The sequence below is a fragment of the Daktulosphaira vitifoliae genome, unplaced genomic scaffold (assembly GCF_025091365.1).
Source record: "Daktulosphaira vitifoliae isolate Bord-2020 unplaced genomic scaffold, ASM2509136v1 Scaffold_3, whole genome shotgun sequence".
In the NCBI taxonomy this organism is placed as follows: domain Eukaryota; kingdom Metazoa; phylum Arthropoda; class Insecta; order Hemiptera; family Phylloxeridae; genus Daktulosphaira; species Daktulosphaira vitifoliae.
In genome coordinates this window covers 23,553,494-23,574,280 of record NW_026099574.1, presented here as the reverse complement: position 1 = coordinate 23,574,280, position 20,787 = coordinate 23,553,494, and the positions used below count along the sequence as shown (strand labels likewise).

Below are 20,787 nucleotides of genomic sequence, written 5' to 3'. Positions count from 1 at the left end.
AAAAAAAAAAAAAATGACCATTATTTTGGGGTATTTTTTAAAATGAATTCCCTGGGAATTAAACAAGATTTTTGAATAACAGAATTTACCTATTACTGTACATAACAATACACATTCTATGATAAAAATAATGATAAGGATCCTTTATCAGATGCCCGAATCTATGGAACTAGAATCCACCGTCTCGAATGTTATAGGTTGTGATTGTATGTTTTTCGTTTTTAATACTGCGTTCAAATGAATAAGTAATAAATTTGCATTTTAAGTTTAAATAACTAATCAATTAATGTTATATTTACACTATTACACCAGGGTGAAATAACAAAATTGGGAATGAATAACCCTTACTTATTGAAACAACAACTTCAAGAGAATGAAGATGAATTATCCAATTATTTACGTGACATGAAAATTTGGCAAGATAAAATGAAGAGAAAAGATTCATCGCCTATTTTGGTTAAATATTGATTATATTATTAATTTCATTTGCTAAATTTAAATAATATTCTGTTATTAGGAAAAAGACGATAAGAAATTGAAATTTAATCAATCTTGTAATTCAAATACAAAAAACAAAATTTCTTCTTGGGATTATTCTGCTTGGGAAAAGTTTGATGTGGTATTTTATTAAAAGAAATTATCAATAACCAAAATAAATGTACATAAATTGTTCAATAATTTTATAGGATAAGGCTTGTGAGGAAATAGACCATAAGAACGAAAAAGAATTACCAACAAATAGCAATGTAGACAGTATATCTAAAACTAGAAATCAGAAAAGACATTCTGAGGCTTTGTATGAAAAAGACTTGGTAATTTTAAAATTTATATATAGTCAACTTTACAGAGATCAGAGATAAATTTACTAATTTATTAAGATAAAAATACAACTTTTTATTATTTTTGTTCTACTAATATTTATTATATATATGTGCATATTTAATTTAATAAATATGTGTTAAATATTTTAGGGTAATTCATTAGTACAAAAGCAAAAGTGGTCAGAAGCTATACTAAGATATACAAGAGCAATAGAATATTATGATAAAGATCCTGTATTTTATGCAAATCGAGCACTTTGCTATCTTCAAATGAAAGAGTTAAATTAATTTTAAATTTTATATGTGAAGTTATATTTAAATTAATATTTTATATTTTTAGATTTAAAAGTGTAATAAATGATTGTTGTGCATCAATTAAGTTAGATAAAACATATGTTAAGGCTTATCAAAGAAGAAGTGCTGCATACTTGTCTTTAAATATGTACAATGAAGCAAAAGCTGATCTTCTTGAAGTTTTAAAATTAGAACCTAATAATTCACAAGCCAAACAAAGTTTTATTATTGTCAACAAAGTAAAAATATAAATAAGTTTTATAATAGAAATTAAATAGCATAAAATATTATATATAATATACTTTTATATAGAGAAAAATTATCTTTGGAGAGTAAAGTATTTTTTGATTGACGATTCATTGACTTTTCAACAATATATAAAATTATTTACTTAACTTCTTTTTATAGTTATAACAAAGAAAATCATCTAGACGTAGATCTTGAGATTCTACTCATTGTTCAATACTAGAAATAATCTTACAATCTTAATTTGTATTATTTGTAATTAGTTTATATATTAAGGAGTTTTCTTGTTTATTTGAAAAACTAGTTGATCATTTCAATTTTCTTAATGTTCTTTACTACATTTTTAGACTAATTATTATTAAGTAATTTGTCAAATATATGAAATTTTGGGTATATAATTTGATATACGTTTAAGCTCAACTATAAAGATATTTTTTTAAAGCTAAGTAGTACTGAAGTTTAAATGATTTTAGTGATTTAGTTTCTATATCATGTAGATAGTAGTGTATTCAGAGATAATTATATGGATTAAAACTAGCTATATGAATCCTATATTTTATTACAAAACTTATGAAATAATTATTTTGATATTTAATCATCCCCATTGAAAAATCCTGGGGTTGCCAAGAGTAGTAGATTAGAAAATAAATTTATGAATATTGTGAATTTATTTCATAATTTCGAAGTTATCATTCAATTTTTAAAACTTAAATCATAAGAAAAAACTTAATAGGCTTCAAATTTGTAGAAAATATTAATTTTAATTTATTGGAACTAAAAATATTGTGATAATTCTGTTCTGTGTTATTTACAAATATATTCAAAATATTATTTTCATATTGATGAATCTATTGTTTTGGTTATGAAATTTAAATGGATAATTATATAGAATTATTATTTATTGGATAATTTTTAAATATTTAATAATTAAAACTATTATGTGATTTATCTAGAAAATTTCAAAAAATACTGATTTAAAAGTTAAACCAGTGAATAGTAAAACACACTCTAGTTTATTATTTGATTCATCAGAAAAAACTATAAGTACCATGCCTCAAAATTGGCCATCTAGAGTTAATTGCAAGCAAATTAATCCTATATTTAAGCCACCTCATTTAAGATCAAAAGTAAATATTTGTAATATATATTGACATTTTTATGGATACGTCGAATAACAATAAATAAAATATAATGTATAATTTTTTCAGAAGCCATTGCTTACTCCAACAATTGAAGCTATTCAAGTAGAAAGAGATGTAGCTGATGTAAATATACTTCAAAATACATTCAATGAAGTATTTTCAGTTAATAGTACTGTATTGAATAATAATTGTACTGAACCAAAAGCAAATAAAAATGTCACACAGCCAACAAGTAAACTAAAATTACCACCATCTCCTAAAACATACATTCAGTTAAAACAAGACTGGGAATATTTGAAAACCGATACAAATTTATTATACCAATATTTAAAAGTAAATATGTATATCTATTTTATTTGAATTACTAAAAATAATTTTTAAACGATTAATGTTTAGTCATTATTTGAGTGACTGTTATTATTTTATTTTTGTTTTTATTACTTAAGCTCTGTTCTGAGTCACCTGGTTGTTGGTAATTTATCCAATAAATGTATAGCTATTTTAAGATATATTTATAATTTTAGCAAATTCCTGGAAGAAATTTACCAGAAATTGTTAAAAATTCTATGGATAATGATCTATTTGTTAATATAATACAAATACTAAAAATGGAATTCATAAAAAATGACCATGATGTAACAGATTACTTAATTGGAATAAGTGAATTGCCAAGACTACAAATGCTAATTATGTTTTGTTCTGCTGATCAATTATCTAGTAAATATTTATTAAGCTTTAATATATATATATATATTTTTTAATAAGTAATAAAAACCTAAGGGGACTTAAATTCCATGAAACCAAAACTATATATAATTTGTGTAATTTCTATTTTAATAATTTTTTTTGTATCAATACTTATGAAATTAGTTAAATAAAATGTGACATTAGCCCTCATTGTATCAAGTCACGGATTTATAGGGCGATTGATTTATCATTGACTACTAAATTTCCTAAAATAATAATCTTTTTAAATTACAATCTTTTTTTTAATGGAAACATACATATTTTACTAATTTAAACTGCAAGTTGGTACCATTACCCTTATAACCTAGCTATCATAGCTTTGCATCATTTTGTATATTTTAATGGGCAACCATTAGTTCTATAAATGTATTTCATAAAACACTACCATACTCTATTACAACATAAATCAATGCGGAGTATAAGGTTTTTAAACAATTTAAATTATTTAAATCCCAGCAATGTCTCTTAACAAAACCTACTATGTGCTTAGTTTTGCCTTATATTTATATGATTTTTAAATGAAAATTAAACTAAAGAATAACATCTTCATTTTTAATGAATTAACCTTATATGAAATTTTAAGCACTTATAAATACAACTTAATTACACTAAAAATTCTCAGAATTATTATTTTACGAGAATTTAGCAGTCAAGAACTTTAATGATCAGTACTATAACTAATAGATTGTGTAAAAAAATAATATTCTATATTTTTAGGTATTAATGAGTTATTCATTTATGCATCTAAATCAACTTCCAATGATGTATTAAACAAAATTAAAGATTTATTTGGAATATAACGTAAAAAATTGTTAATTTTTAAAATTTATAGCAGTATGTAATATATTATTTTTTGTAACTTTAATAACACAATTTTTCATTTAATAAAATAGTTTGTACATTTTCACAATAATTATTTAAATTGTAACACTGTAATTTTATTTTACTGTATAGTAAATTTTACTTAAATAGATGATGGTACATACAACAATTAAATGTATTATAATAGATACTATTTTAAGCACTCAAACAATATCAACATTAATAAAATAAAACATTTAAGTAATTATATATTTTATATTTATACTTTGAATAAAGTATGTGAACAATACAAATAAAATATATAAATATGATTTACAGATGAATGAAGTATCAATCGTACAATTTAAATTTACATTTTTTTAATTTAATTTTTAGTTTAAATCAAACTACAGTTTTAGTTTGTAATTAAATTGTTATATTTAAGGTCACTACAGAAAAATAAATTGTTTCCTCCAAATTTGTGGTTTATGATAAATAGCCAGTAGTTCTGAAAAAAAAAAAAAAAAAAAAATCTTGTATAAGATAAAAGTTGGAACATGTTATATTTAATTGAATTGATATATATCACATGTACACTGACTGCAAATGAAATATTTCTTATATAACTTGGGACTATGTTATTTATGTTAGTTGTACACTGATATTTTTATTACTCAATTTGAAAGTCTTTTGTTCAGAAAATTGTAAATTAAATAAATAAATAGGTTTAATTAATTTAAGAAAGTCATTTGTCAAGCCATATTGAAATTCCTAGGAACGCTAATAATATGAACACATTTAATACTTATAATTGGTAAATTCTTTAGGCAAAATATTAGTATTGTTCAGAATATATATATATAGTTTTCACTAATTAAGAAAACAAGTAATTTTTTAGTAGTAAATTAAAATTAATAATTATTATGACTCATCAACATTATTTGTAAAATATTAATTTTTTTTGTATTAAATTCAAACAATAAAATATATACTTCTAGCACAGCCTTAAAATACAAATTATTAACAATTTAAGCAATAATTATTGGAGTTTTATCTTTTGTAATTCATTCTATGTTTACTGGTGACCCACTATGTCTTTTGCAATATTAAAAAGTATACCAGATAAATATGTATGTTTCTATATAAAACACTAGAGATGATTAAATTTGAGGAAGATAGTACTACACTATATTTTTGTGTTAATTTAAGTGTCTAGTATAACAAAAACTTTTAAAAAGAAAAAGGTTATATTTTATCTTGAATTTTTGAAGTTACTGCATGAGACATGGTTAGCAATTCGATCCTGTGTATATATATATATTACTAATAAATCAAACATGTATGTAAAATCTTAATTAGATCAATGAATCATCCATTATTAATTCTTGTCATATATTACTGAAGAATAAAAGAATTAATATACCAATTTTGTTTCTTCAAAATTATGCGTATAAAATTCATATTTAAATTTTGTAGTGCAATAACATGTTATCTTTTTTTATATTTTCTGAAAGTGAATCATTTTTTCAGCAATTTGGTATGATTGCTGAACTTACCCATTCACTAAAATAAACCTAATACTGTAAAATAAAATTACTAGAGAAAAGTACCAAAGTAAAAAAACCTAATTTTTAATAACTCATAAACAATCTCAAAAATGGAGATATCAGGTTGTGGCATTGGATCCTTCATTTGCTTAATCAAATTATTTTGGATTATTATATAGAATTACAATAAAATGAAATAAGAAAATGTAAAAAAAAACATATTGAAAGAGATAAAAAGGAAGAAGACTTTATTATAATTTGAATTAATGATGAGACTTTTTATGGAAAGTTTAATTTTCAAAAAAACATTTAAGCATATTGACTAAAATGATAAAAAGGGTATTTGAAATATATTTTTTAATATTAATTATATAATTATCATTCCATTTCGAGGTAATATTTTAATGATTCTTAAAAAAGGACAGTGGTTTCAGAATATAATATTTATATTGTATATAATACAATTATCCTAATCAATTTTCATGATTTTAAGATAGTATGAACTTATACTAAAATTTCTACTACAATTAATATTAATAATTAAAATATGGTAGAATAGTCTTGATAAAGGATAAAATATCTTTCTTTTAACTCCCTATGTTGACTTATCTTTTTATTGTTTTTTTAAGTTTAAAATATTAGGGGAAATAAATAATACTTTGACTAATAGTTATTGTATCAAAGTACAATTTAATTATAGATTTTATAAAATTAGATAATTGGGATTCATAACATTACTTACTTAAAATTATGAGTATTGCTTTAATTAACAGAACTTGACCTTTAATAACAAACTAGAACATCGTTTTTTTTTTTATCCAAGACCATTAAATAATTATACAAGTAAATTATTGAAGGAAATATGATAATAAATAATAAATTTTAATTCTTATGAAATAATACAATTTTGACTTAATAATTACTAAGATAATTAAATTACTCAGTTAGAAACTTAAGTAGAGAATGTATTAATAATTTTAGAATAATTGAGGTGTATTTATAAATATAATTTGTAATAAATAAACATTTACCGATATTTAATCTTTCTTAGAGCCCTCTGCAATTTCTGCAGGTGCTTTATCTACATTGTCGTTTTTGTCATCTGATGAGCTCTTAGCTTCAACTTCTTCTTTACTAGCATCATCAAAATTACCAACCAGATCTGGCACTTCATCATCATCTTCTATTAATGACTTTCCAATAAGATTGTTACTGGCAAATCCACTAGCATAACGTTTCAACTGGCCAATTTCTTCATGTCCCAATTGATTTAATATACCAGGAAGTAATTCAGACATTGATTTTGTATCACCATGTCCAGTAATAGCAAATGTATTAGCAGCAAGAGAAGCCTGTGCTTTAGGGTTATTAAAATGTATCACAGTCCCATCGTCTTTTATCATGTTAACTTCCTCAATACCAGGTATTGTGTTCACAGCTAATTTCTTTAATGTACTTTGTAGTTTTTTGTCGTCTGTAGCTGCTGTCGTATGAACAACCTTCTTCTTTCTTCGAGGAGTACCTTTACCGCCTATTCTCACTTGGTCACTTAGTTTTTTCAATTTTTCTGCGTTCATAATGAATACTAGACGAAAAACTGGAGGTGAACTATTTCAACAATATGTTACGCTAACTATTTAAAGAATAAAAAATACTTATTAAAAATCTACACAAGTAAAGTTAACTATAAGTTAAACACAAAGGGAGTTCGCTTAATGCGAACATGTGACTTCAGCGCATAGAATGTGATCAACAAAATGGTAGATCCAATCACATTATGTCTCAAGAGTTACGGGTCCTTCGAAAAGCCGAACATAGTACTTTCAACAATCGGATAACCTCGGAACTATTCGCGAGGTATGTCATTAGTAACCATGGTAATCACTGATAGATAAATCATGGTTTTATGACGGTTGATGGTATTAAAACGATTTAGGGTCACTCTTATAACATAATAGCAGAAAACAAAATAGATTCTGTATCAAAGAATTTTATCTTTTTTATGGTAGAATATCTCAAACAAAGTAAATATTTTTGTCAGTTATTAATGTTGGTTAGTGTTCTGTATGATTTTACATAATAATAGATTATAAAAATTATGTCAAGATAACTTGATAAATTATAACTTATATACACTATATCCCTGTCATTATGTTTATTAGTGCAATGATATTCAGTTTTATGTCTATAATATTTTCAATTAAGAGACAAGAAACGGTTCCCAAGTGGTATTTGAAAAGTTCTTTGTTAAAATTTAACTATCATTGATTTTATTTTATACCTCTTCATATTCTAATGTAATAAATCAATTGCTATTTTAATATAATATGAATGAATTATTCAAAGAGAAAACAATTTGGAATTAAATTATTACCTAGGTATCTTAAAAGTAAAGTTTATTTTCTAATTGTAATCTTGTTAAATTAACAAAAATTGCTGTAAAATATCAACTAAGTAACATTTTAATTTTTTAATTATATTAAAAAAAAATTTAACTTCAATTAAATTAAAAATTTTTAGAGGATAATTTAAAAATAAAACTATTAATTTTGATATTTAATGTATATGGTCCATAATAAAACTACATTTAAGATGATTGAACAATTTTTATAAATCTATTTTACTTAAAATTTAAGAAAATTAATGATACAATTTCATTTTATAACTATTTTTTATAAAATTATTTAGGTCACAAATATAAATAACATTTATTAACATATTAATTTTTTTACATCTCTTATTTATTCTCTAAATATAACTAGTAATATTTTGAGTAGGAATAACACCAAATTCAGATTTTAATTTGGTAAAAATATGTGAGACAGTATTGCTAGTAGATATTGTATAAAGATTCCAACAGTGAGTCAATAAAACATCCAAAATGAATCTAGCATTTGTAGTAATAATAGTTACCTACATAAAAAAAAATATTTATATAAATATTTATGTGTAAATGATTTTAATGATGGGCTGAATCAGTAAATTTGGAAAACCTGAATATCCAATTTTTTTGTATAATTTAGTGAAGAATATTTTTTATTATTTAGTTCAAAATGTTTAACAATTACTATTATGTTTTTTTATTTATTAAATTATAATAATTATTAAATATCATTTGAACAAGTATCCCATATAAATATTAATTTCAGCAAGATAAAAAATTAACTCTTATTTAATTTAAATTTAATTAACTTTTTGGACTATTTGGTCAAATAAAATTTGTCTGATTAGTTATAAATGAAGCCTAATATGTGCATATAAATGTATTCTGGAGTTTTAGGCATATATACCAAATACCAAATTGTTTCTACATATTTGATCCATCCTTAATATAAATAGCTGTAACATGAATTTATTTGTTACAAATTAACCTACATCATTGATATAATTTTTGTTCTTTATTGAACTCTGTATGAAACTACAATGAGCAGCAAACACTTCATATAGAAGTTGATCAATTGCATTGGCTAGATCTGGTGTATAAAGAATTAAACAATCATTTAACAATAATAAATATGTGCGTGTAAATATTACAGTGTTTTGTGTTAATAATATCCAAGAATCACCTAAAAATTAATAAAAACAGTTATAGTTTAAACCACTTTTCAATTAAAATATAAAAAAATTTACCTTTTATAAAAGACTCAATATTTGAAAATCCATTATTTTTAAATTCTTCAATGAGTTTATCTCTTTGTTGTTTAGTTTTCAGATTGTAGGGTCGCCATTTTTCTTCTGAAAACCGTATTTTAAGTACTTCTAAAATTTTATCTTTAATATCATTTATTGATTTTGATAAAGGAATGCGAAGTTGACCATCAATTTGAAATTTTAAATCTATTCCGTATTCACATAACTACAATAATAAAGTTAAATTAAAATTTAGAAAAATTAAAACAAATATTAAATAAATAATTAATTACCTCGTGACTATTCATATGCAATATTTTTATGCATTCAGCTAAACTGGATAATGAAGTTTGTGGTACAAACATATGTTTATTTAAAACTATCATGAAGTCATTTACTTCTTGTGTAACCCATAAGATAAATGCTAAAAACAAAATATTATATTACACAATAATCGGGAGTGAAATTAATACATTAAGGTGATGCAAAAATGGTTTATCATCAAAATTTTCACGGTCTATCCCTTATATTTATTCTAAATATAAAAAAAACTTAATGAAAATTTGAAATCAAAAAACTTTTTTTTACTGGTCCCTCAACACGTTTTAAGTAAATTTGACACACCTATTTACAAATTTAAATCCAATACTATTATAAGAAACTATTTTGCCAAGGACAAATTAGGTGTTTAAACTCACTCTTAAATTTTATTCTATACAAAAAGTAACTTTTAATAGCTGCATTTCTTTAAAATAAACTTTTAAGATATAATTTCATGAATTTTATAAGTCATGCAGTTCCATTATGGAAAGTCTAAATGATTATTATTATAGATCATAAAATAACAAAAACTGATAATGCTAATACGTACAAGAGCATGTCAAATATAATGGTTACTGTATGAAAACACTTAGTTGTATCTTTAAAAAATATATGTTTTTGTTCCAACAGTGCCTCAAAACTAATGATGCAATAAGAATTTATGAAAACGCATTTGTATTTAGTATGAGAATTGAGAATTAATCAGACCAACCACTTATTTGAAAAAATGAGAATTTTCAAAAATAAAACAGGTTGAAGACATCAAAATTTCAAAAATGTGGCCTAACCAATCCTCAATTGACATTAAGATGAATTAAAATATGTTCTTATCACAATTTTTAATTCTTATTGCATCAGTAGTTTCATCATACTATAGGAATAAAAACAGACTATTTTTTACTAAAAACAGTTGATACCCAGACTCTTTAAGTATAAGCTCTAACTGAAATCTTAAAATTTAGATACAACTTTTAAACATGTTTGCTTAACTTCATAAATTAAAATGTCCTAAGTTTTAAATATAAACTCTAACTCAAAATAAAAACGTTTGATGGATATTGACCTAAAAATAGTCAAATCTTCCATAAAAATAAAATATGTTACCTGATGAACATTCAGGACTATAGGTAAATGCTTTATATAAGAATTCATGAGTAATTTCTATTGTAGTACCAAAAAATGCCATAGAATACTTTTTTACAAATGTTGACACTGAACCATCTCGTTTTACATACTGCAGTTGTGATTTCAACAAATTTGAGCAAACTTTTAAAAAAAGATTGCAAGCCTAATTTGTAATTAATAGTGTTCAATTATTGTCATTATTATAATTGTTTTTTATTTGAATTGCTCATAAATAAATATTTAATATTTACTTGTGATGATTTATCCAGTTCATTTAAAATCTTTACTGCTCTTCTAGCAGCTCTTAAACCACCTTTATGAGATTTATCTGGAGAAACTTGAAGTTCTTTTGTTAAAGCCAAAGTTAACGCTTGAATACGATTTTCTAATTTACTTCTAACAAATATTAATTAATATCAATAAAAATGTTAGTACAAAAAATTTGAGCAATATAAACTATAATTTTTTTTTTTTTTGAGGTATGATGACATTTTAAAAGCTTCACACCTCTCTGTTTTATACATTAACATACTTAGTTTCTTGTTCAATAGAAGTTGGAACTAAATTGCTATGATCTTTTAGATACTTTTTGGCTTTGTTAATTAATGTATTAGCATCTTCAAAATGTCGTTGAGCAATAAGTACATCTAAATCATCAGCTAAATCTACAATCCAATCAGGAATTTCTACTTCAAGTGTCTCAAGCTCAAATACTAAAAATTATCATTTTTGAAGAATTTCATTTAATATATTATGTGAAATTTTTCAATTAAAGACAGAAAAAAAAGTTGCTAACATTTAACAACATTTAATTGTTTGATATTTAAAATATATTTCTCAATTTAGGATATGTATTTTTGTGAGGTAAAATTTTTAACCACTTATTTGAGAAACAATGCAATTTTAATATCAGAATTCTGTTAAATCAACTTAAAAATATCTAATTTTGATTGATAAATTACATTTAAATTACTAAAAACTAGGTTGATAAATTACTAAAAATAAATAATTGGAAAAATTTTTTTTAAATAATTTATTAAGTATAATCTAAAATAATTTGCACAAATTAACAACTCATTCTTATAAATTTTGCGGAATACTTTTTTTCTCAAAAGGTTTATTTAGTGTTAGGAAAATAACAATATATAATTAATTTTTTAATTTTCAAATTTTATAATTCTGTTTGATAAATTTTGTATCTAGGAGGTTTAGTTAGTTTTTATATAATTTTTTTTGCTAAAATGCAAAGAATTTGTTATAAAAAAATTTCTTGGATCAAATTTTAACAAAATGCCATAGAAATTGTATTTGTGACATAACATTTCTATAGAAATTCTTAAGCATGTCAACAATGGTTTAAAAAATATGTTTTATATTAAAATTACTACTATGTAAATTGTAATTTTTTTGAAGAGTGTTTTTTTTTAAATATATTTTTAATATATATCTGTACCTATCTAAAAAATCCTAGAAAAAATTATTATAAATACAAAAATTTTTCTGGTGTATATTTTCATATTCTATACTTCAATCTATATATTTAATTAATAAACATTTTTTAATATAAAAAACTTATAAATTATAAAATATAAATATTACAGTTTTGAGTAAGTTGAATTGAATCCATTCTTTGAAGAGTTTTTTGTTCAACTGTACTTTTAACTTTACTATCAATCGAAACTTGTAATTTTTTAACAGCTTCAAATTTTGCTAACCAATCATTCTGTAAAATGATAATTTTATATTACATCAGAAAATATTCAATATATCAGAAATAATTAATTAAACACAAAATTTGTATTTTTTAGAATGAAAAAAAATATTTTGTTATATTACATTATACTAAATAGTATTAATTATAATTTTTTCAACATTTCAAAGAATAAAATAATATATTTTTAAGAATAAAATCACTTTTTTATTTAAATAATCTTTTATAAAATTGTGTAAAGAATGTACAAACCTTAAGACCTGTATTTGGAGCTTGAAATACTCGTGTATCAGGAAAAGCAAGCAACTTAAAAGAATTTTTAATATCTTTCATATTTACAACGGCTACATTCCGTAAATCATACATTGATTGAAATCTATACTTAGCTGGACCACGTCTATGGTTAAACAAAATATTAAACTAAATCAAATGTATTTATAGTTATTGGTTATTAAATTAAATAAGTACCTGCTAGACATCCAAATAGCAACAATACATATATCTGTCAAAAGATAGCAATGAATTCTTTGAATTGGTATATTTTCAATAGGATCTAATTCTAGCAAATCTCCTTCGTGTATAAATTTACGATCAGGAACATCAACTAAATTCTAAATAAAATATTGAATGTATATAAAAATAATAGGTGATTTAAAGATCAAAATATTTCATCATAAGTACCTTGCAATTGTCTATACGTTCCATAATATTTAATAGTTTTTGATATCTTTTTTCTTCTATGGTATTATCTTGTTTAATATTAGCTTCACCATTGTAAAGTTTATCTGGACTAGGTACCTTTTCACTTACTATTGACGAGCAAATTAAAGAATTAAGTAAAGATGCTTGCTCTGTCAATAAATGTGATAATTGATACATCTCTCCTTCTAAATCTACAATTTAAAAAATTTAATTAATAATAATTATTTCTAAAACTCTTTTATTGTGAAAGGGTTCTAATGTGAACTCATTTAACAAATTTACTTATTGTACGCATTGTATAGATTGTAAATACACAAATTAAATGAATATTTTTTTATTTAAAAAAAAAAAATTTCTTAAACTATAAAAATTAATACTGGCTATTTCTTTTGCTGTATCTATAAATTGTGTATAATTGTAGAAAACATTTTTCTTTAGTAATGTGTTTATTTGCTCTCCTAATCTTTCAACATTAGTTTTTTGTTGCAATAGCTCCTCAGAACCCATGCATCTTTGGGATAACTCTTTAACATCTATTGAAAGAAAAATGTGTTAAAATATTTATAAAAATTATATAAATTTAAATAAATTTCTCACATTTTTCAGGATAGAATTCTTCATAGCCGATATTTTTAATAAGTGACTCCATATTTATATACAATATGACAAAAACTATTTAAATCGTTTTCTTATTAACTATACCTTAAACGATAAACTTTGTAACATTTCGAACTCAAAATTAACTTTACTAATTGTTAACGCCAATACATGTATTAGCCTTATAATAACAAATTATTATTTTATATGCTTTTAAAAATATTCTATAAAGCTTATCTAAATCTATACACTGAAAATATTACTATAATAAAGTTTTTTTTTGATATCTCGCTATAATTCGTTTTGTCAAATTATACTTTTATTATAGCTCTAAAATTAACCACAAGAAGATTAAATAATAATTGAAGAAATTTTAGATTCGTTGCGAAATGAGTAATGACCGTGAAGTTGGCTCCCGAAATCATTATAATTGTAACCATTGATAAGATTTAGTAACATTGTTTTTATATATACATTAGGTTGCAGCAACAGTTTTTTTCAAGGGGTTTTTTTAATAATAATTTTTAATTTAATGTAATTTATAAAAATCACTATTGCATAGAAAAATATTACTCAATGCTTTATTTTGAATTTTGTTATAACTTTAAATTTATAAACATTAATATATCTTTTTAAATGTAAATTTTGTGGGCTTTTCAATGATATAAAATTTATTCACCAACGACGTGGGCAAATGACCCTACTAGGTACTTGAATATTGAATTATGCATGAATTCTTTCAATTCTAATATCATGATTGCCTCATTCATACAATGTTATTATTTATTGATAAGCAAACATAAAATACAATAATTATTAAAGATGAATAGTATACAAATCATTTTGACATTTTATATAACGTTAATATAGTGTTTTACACTTAAGATTAGGATTGATACTTCGTGTTTAATAAGACTAGGATAAAAAAAGATGACTAGTTTAATTTATTGATTTTTTTCACGGCAAATAAGACAACAATGAAGCCATTATTTAGTGTGAGGCAACTAATAGAAAAGTTTAGGAAAAAAAAGAAAAAGCTTTGTATGATATTTATAGATTTGGAAAAAGCGTATGATAGAGTGCCGAGAGAGGTTCTAAAGTGGCCATTATTGAGAAAAGGAGTCCCGAAAAGGTACATTAATATAATAGAGGATATGATGGCAGTTATACTAGAGTAAAACGTGTGGGAGGAGTAACAGAAGGTTTTCGGGTAAGAGTAGAAGTGCATCAGGGTTCTACTTTAAGCCCTTACTTATTTTCTATAGTAATGGATGAAATTACTAGAGAAATACAAGGAGAGGTGCCGTGGTACATGTTGTTTGCTGACAATATAGTGTTAAAAGAAGAAAATAGTGAGGAAATTAATCGAAGACTAGAGGCGTGGAAGAAAACCCAACCAAACTCTTGAAGAAAAGGATTTAAGAATAAGTAGTAGTAAGACAGAGTATATAAAGTACGAGATTGATAAAGGAGAACACGAGGTAGGTGAAATAAGGAGATCAGTGACAATAAGCAAGGACATGATTGGAGAGGTGGAAAGTTTCAAGTATTTAGGATCAGTTGTGCAAAAGAGCGGTGGTATTGATGAGAATATAAGACACAGGATTAAGTGCGGGTGGTTGAAGTGGAGAGAAGTGTCTGGTGTCTTATGCGATAAAAGAATTCCAATGAGGCTGAAAGGTAAATTCTAAAAGACTGTAGTGAGACCAGCTATGATGTATGGTTGTCAGAGTGTTGGGCAGTTGATAAGAAAGTAGAGTAGAGAATGAGTTAGCAGAGATGAGAATGCTTAGATGGATGAGTGGAGTGGCTAAAAAAGATAGGATAATGAATGATGAATTGTGGATAAGATGAGAGAAAATAGACTTAGATGGTTTGGTCATGTTATGAGAAGAGAATAATCGGAAGCCGTAAGAACAGTTGTAAGAATGAATGTTGAAGGAAGAAGAGGTAGAGGAAGAGATGGAGAGATGTTATTGAATGTGATATGAAGACATCTGATGTGAGTGTAAATTATGTAGGAGATTGTGTCAAGTTGAAGTTTAGGATAAGGGAGGCCGACCCCAAGTAGTCGAGATTAAGGCGAGAAAGAATAATGCATATTATTTTAGAATTTTGACTCTAGCCTACTCAATTATTACATGTTGTTAAAGTATTAAAACTTCTAACGGTTAATACAATTAAATTCATTGTATGCATGTACGTTTCATTTAATTAGGGACAATTTGTTACTGTTTTACCCTTTCTTACTACTTCAAGAGTCAGAGTATTTTTAACAATATTAACATTATTATCATTCAACTAAGTAATTATAAAACAATGTAGATTTAATTGTCTTACTTAAAACACATATGTTGAGATATGAGACATTGAAATGAGAAGGCTACTTAGAACAAAAAAATTAATTATTTCAGGGAAAACAAAGTAAATACAAATTATAGTAACCTAATAAAAAAATAAAATAAAATATATGTATAACAAATAAATAACATGGAAAAGAATAAGATGTTTTTCACAAGTCAACATGTAATAGACAGTTTATTATTGTTCTGAAAAATTTAATTTTTGTGACTTAAAACTTTTTTTGTATCATTACTTCCTATGTTTTCATATTAAAGATGCATCTATATTTGTAATACTTTAATATGTACTTACTTTCAAGAAGTACAAACCCCTAATAATAATCCTAAATTCATTGAGCGACCATAATAAAAATGTCCAATATTTTTTTTCTTAAATAAATATCACTTTACTTTTAGTAATATTTTCTATAGAATCTAACTTTTGATAACTAGTTATTTATATGTATGTTCATAAACATCACAATTTTTAAGAATCTTTTTCTAAGTTAAAGATAGTCAATAAATTTTTATGAACTCATTGTTTTACCACATTTACTAACAGGATGTTTTATTCAGTGTACAATATTTTTTTCATAGTAACATTTTTACTACTTTTGACTGTTTATGATTATAAGAAAACTAGTCTACTAACAAAATAGTAGTTATTTCAATTAATAAAAGTTATAATTATATATAATAATTAACTAATTAAAAATTTTATTTTTAATTATATATTTATACTTACAAATTTAAGTAGAGTAGTATTTTCACGGAGGGCTCCAATACAACCAGCAAAGCTCACAATAAATATAATCTGCCCAGCAATAATTAAAACTAATGATATATTGAGAATTACATCCGAAAAAGTGTTAAGTTTAATTGATCCCATAGTGTTCCATTTTTCATAAAATGCAAATGTACCAGCAGCCACTAATAATCCACCAAATAACTAAATAGTAATAAATGTTGAAAATTATTAAAAGCATATACAGAATATTTTGATTGCATAAAATAATTACTTACCCAGAATAGAAAATTAAGTAAAAATATCATATATTTTACACAAGGACTAACATATGTAAAGTTACTAACACGTCTTCTATGCATTGCAACAGGCATGTCACACGAATTAATTATTATTAATATCCAATTTTAACTTGACTAACAATAACTAACGGATATTAAATTAACACACATAAGTAGATATTTATTAGAAAAATTTCACCAAGTATAAACTACTTTGAATAATATTACTTTTAGTAATATATTATGAACAAAAAGGTTTTAAAATAATGTACACAAAATAATAGCAATCAATAAAGTAATCTTCAAATTGTTACTCATACAATTAATAATTAGTGGTATAGCAGTTTTAAAAACAAATTTAGATATTTGTCTTCTTTGTATAATTGTAATATTAATAATAATAACAATACTGTTCTTCCTAAAAATATATATGTATCACAATTATAGATAGAATGTTTACGAAGCTTGATTATACAGTAGCAAAGTTTCCTATCAAAATAACATATAAACTCTCTGCATATTAACGCTCCTGGCGGTCGTATGACTAAATCACTCAGAGATCAGTGACAATAAGCAAGGACATGATTGGAGAGGTGGAAAGTTTCAAGTATTTAGGATCAGTTGTGCAAAAGAGCGGTAGTATTGATGAGAATATAAGACACAGGATTAAGTGCGGGTGGTTGAAGTGGAGAGAAGTGTCTGGTGTCTTATGCGATAAAAGAATTCCAATGAGGCTGAAAGGTAAATTCTAAAAGACTGTAGTGAGACCAGCTATGATGTATGGTTGTTAGAGTGTTGGGCGGTTGATAAGAAAGTAGAGTAGAGAATGAGTGTAGCAGAGATGAGAATGCTTAGATGGATGAGTGGAGTGGCTAAAAAAGATAGGATAATGAATGATGAATTGTGGATAAGATGAGAGAAAATAGACTTAGATGGTTTGGTCATGTTATGAGAAGAGAATAATCGGAAGCCGTAAGAACAGTTGTAAGAATGAATGTTGAAGGAAGAAGAGGTAGAGAAAGACCAAAAAAGAGATGGAGAGATGTTATTGTATGCGATATGAGGACAGCTGATGTGAGCGTAGAGGATGTGAGAGATCGTGTTAAGTGGAAGTTTAGGATAAGGGAGGCCGGCCCCAAGTAATGGGGATTAAGGCCAGGAGAAGAAGAAGAAGAAGAAAGTTTTTTCTCATCAAAGATTGATTTTGAAAGTGACTAATAATTTAATTATGACTGAAACGTGTAATTTAATATAATTAAACAGTGCGTGTTTCTTAAATATTTCACTAAGTTATTTATTTAAATTTTTTTGGTTGAAAAAAATAATGTTATTCTAACAGTATGAACGTAATGTATAAATAGAAGTGTTGATTAAATAAAATATCAGTATTATGGACGCAAACAGGGTAGCCTACCGTTATCCTGTATTATGATCGTGACGAGTTTATTAATGTATAATATATTAAAATTTTTAATTAAATTATATAAACAAAATATTGTCATACGTGACATGGTATACTGAAAAAACTGCAGTATAAGTGTATACGAGTTTACGGTTTTTTTTTTTAAATAAATGTATTTACCAAATTCCTCTCAAACCTACGTATGAGCAAAAAGAGACGAGTGCGGAACTGCCTAATGATATACACCGTAAGGCACCAGCATCTATATGCATTTATTAAGGTTACGCCTGGTGCTATCATATTTATTTGTTAGTGTGTAACGAATAAGGATATTTGTGTTAAAATATGGTTAAATGTCCATGAAAATAATTACTGGTGATAACTTATAAATAGAGATCCAACTTCAGCCGCAATGTTATTATTATATACTTTCATATTTAAATCATTGTGGACAAAATGATAACACAAGGGAGTTCATAGAGTTTTTAAACTTGTAAAAACGTTTAATTAGTAATTAAAAACCAGTAATGATGATCGTTTTATGTGGGCTTTGTCGTTATAGTCATTTAAATACTAAAAGAATTAATTTGTCACTCGATATTTAGGTCGACACAATAAATCTTTAAACCATATTGCAGCACACGTTGTAGTCACGTCTAAGTAGTGAGTAGTATATACTCGGTCGTTGGGTGTAGATAATATTTATGGTCATAGACTCCAATTCAAAAATGGAATGTGCAGGGTAGTATCTTCTATCTTACGAGCATATCCGTCTTTATTCCAAATTTATGACAAGGCTCGGCCAGAACAAAACTGCAGAGAGAGGAACTCATGAAGAGAGATTGCTTGATGGGAGATAACGTTGATCACTAAAGTGATCATTCCACGCAGGTGGCATGAGCAAAATATAGAGAATCATTTCTCATTGATACATTTAGTGTATTGAGCAATGATAAAATTGTACCATTAATCAAAACTACTAGCAATTTTAAAACTTAATGATACTTTGAAATAACTGCGAGACAACTTAATTAATCATTAACTAGATAATTAATTTCTACAATTATAGTATACCTGTAATTATAAATAGGTTTTTTTTAGTAACAAAATGTACAATACGCTCCTTTCATACTTTTAAATTCAACTATGTTCACATTATAAAGAATCGTCGTATCTTTGAGATTTTGAACAAAAAAATGATTCCTTATTATGCTTCAATAGTTTCCTATTAAGAGATAATACTTATTATTCATCAATGATTGTAGCCAAAAAAATACTGTCGTTACATTACGGCAGCGCCCGCAATTTGTAGTTAGCAGTATAGAAACATGAAAAATATACCAACGGTTGTTTTTTCATTTCTAATTATAGCGAAACGCACAAAAAAATTAATCATAACTTCCTACTTCTCAAAAATAAGTTTCATTACCACCGTTAATTATCTAGCAAGTTTCGTAACTCAGTAAAGACACAAGGTATCATATGATTTATTTTGTGTTTATATTTTCAGGCATTTTTAACCGAAAGACAAAATAAATATTTTATGCAGATGTCAAATTTACAATTTTTACTATAAAATTTTCAAAATACCCTCAACAATTATTTGAAAATACGCTCCGCATAAGATTTAAATAATTTTGTTACCCAATTGGATTTTAATGATTAAACCGAAAAAAGAACCCATGACTATGTGTTTCACAGATATTGAATGTTAAAAACATAAAACGCACTATGTTTTATTACTTAGAAATAGAGTTATTTATAAAATAAATAACTGATAGAATGTGAATTCAACTATATTTGGAAAAAAATCAGGTTATTAATCCTAAATTAAAATTAAATGTGGTCGGTTATTTGAGAGACAAACTCAAAAACTTGTCCTACTAATATATTTTGATTTAGGTACATGAAACTGTATACGAATTGACAGATATAATTAAGACTATAAAGTATAACTTGTGTAAATAATATTTAAATGAACATATTTTTACAATAATACAAAAACTAAAATTAATTAATTAATATAGCTCCAATTATCTATAGAGTATTATTAATGTTATTACATTAATATTCTAGTATATTAAAAAAAATTACATTCATATTATGGCTTATAATTGAATCCAAAAATAGTAGAGAAAATAAAGAGGATGAACTATAAAAACATATTATTTTTCCTGAATGATTTTAAAACTTATTTCGCAAAATTATAATTTCTGATAGAATCAAAAATGTTTACATTCAAATTTTGTTGAAGTTTTTTCTAAAAGACAATTAATTTTATTTCTTCTTCTTCATATGTATTTCTCAATTTTCAGTAAACACTGACATTCGTT

At 24.7% G+C, this 20,787-nt stretch overlaps 4 protein-coding genes across 5 annotated transcripts; 1 reads left to right on the top strand and 3 right to left on the bottom strand.

The window, feature by feature from the left end:
- Positions 1 to 42: 42 nt before the first annotated feature.
- Positions 43 to 4,202, top strand: LOC126903261 (RNA polymerase II-associated protein 3). The gene is made up of 10 exons (XM_050681356.1): positions 43 to 245; positions 313 to 456; positions 518 to 619; positions 687 to 812; positions 972 to 1,099; positions 1,162 to 1,354; positions 2,315 to 2,488; positions 2,570 to 2,836; positions 3,028 to 3,220; positions 3,968 to 4,202. Exons 2-10 carry the CDS (start codon positions 334 to 336, stop codon positions 4,048 to 4,050), a joined length of 1,389 nt encoding a protein of 462 aa, XP_050537313.1. The 5' UTR covers positions 43 to 245; positions 313 to 333; the 3' UTR covers positions 4,051 to 4,202.
- Positions 4,203 to 4,307: 105 nt separating this feature from the next.
- LOC126903282 (transcription factor BTF3 homolog 4) lies at positions 4,308 to 7,382 on the bottom strand. The gene is made up of 2 exons (XM_050681389.1): positions 6,630 to 7,382; positions 4,308 to 4,559 (listed from the first exon to the last, which is right to left on the bottom strand). The coding sequence occupies exon 1, from the start codon at positions 7,173 to 7,175 to the stop codon at positions 6,636 to 6,638; it is 540 nt and encodes a 179-aa protein (XP_050537346.1). The 5' UTR covers positions 7,176 to 7,382; the 3' UTR covers positions 4,308 to 4,559; positions 6,630 to 6,635.
- Positions 7,383 to 8,191: 809 nt separating this feature from the next.
- Positions 8,192 to 14,200, bottom strand: LOC126903254 (exocyst complex component 8). Of its 2 annotated transcripts, none has more exons than XM_050681349.1 (13): positions 13,685 to 14,200; positions 13,465 to 13,620; positions 13,067 to 13,278; positions 12,854 to 12,996; positions 12,638 to 12,782; positions 12,274 to 12,397; positions 11,207 to 11,387; positions 10,926 to 11,070; positions 10,654 to 10,837; positions 9,522 to 9,652; positions 9,229 to 9,454; positions 8,974 to 9,071; positions 8,192 to 8,511 (listed from the first exon to the last, which is right to left on the bottom strand). In XM_050681349.1, exons 1-13 carry the CDS (start codon positions 13,734 to 13,736, stop codon positions 8,347 to 8,349), a joined length of 1,962 nt encoding a protein of 653 aa, XP_050537306.1. In that variant the 5' UTR covers positions 13,737 to 14,200; the 3' UTR covers positions 8,192 to 8,346. The 2 variants fall into 2 exon arrangements, with proteins under 2 accessions (XP_050537306.1, XP_050537305.1); XM_050681348.1 differs by having other exon boundaries at positions 8,974 to 9,164; positions 13,685 to 14,181.
- Positions 14,201 to 16,188: 1,988 nt separating this feature from the next.
- LOC126903285 (tetraspanin-33-like) lies at positions 16,189 to 17,453 on the bottom strand. Its single transcript, XM_050681394.1, has 3 exons — positions 17,050 to 17,453; positions 16,772 to 16,975; positions 16,189 to 16,233 (listed from the first exon to the last, which is right to left on the bottom strand). The coding sequence occupies exons 1-3, from the start codon at positions 17,143 to 17,145 to the stop codon at positions 16,204 to 16,206; spliced, it is 330 nt and encodes a 109-aa protein (XP_050537351.1). The 5' UTR covers positions 17,146 to 17,453; the 3' UTR covers positions 16,189 to 16,203.
- Positions 17,454 to 20,787: the final 3,334 nt, after the last annotated feature.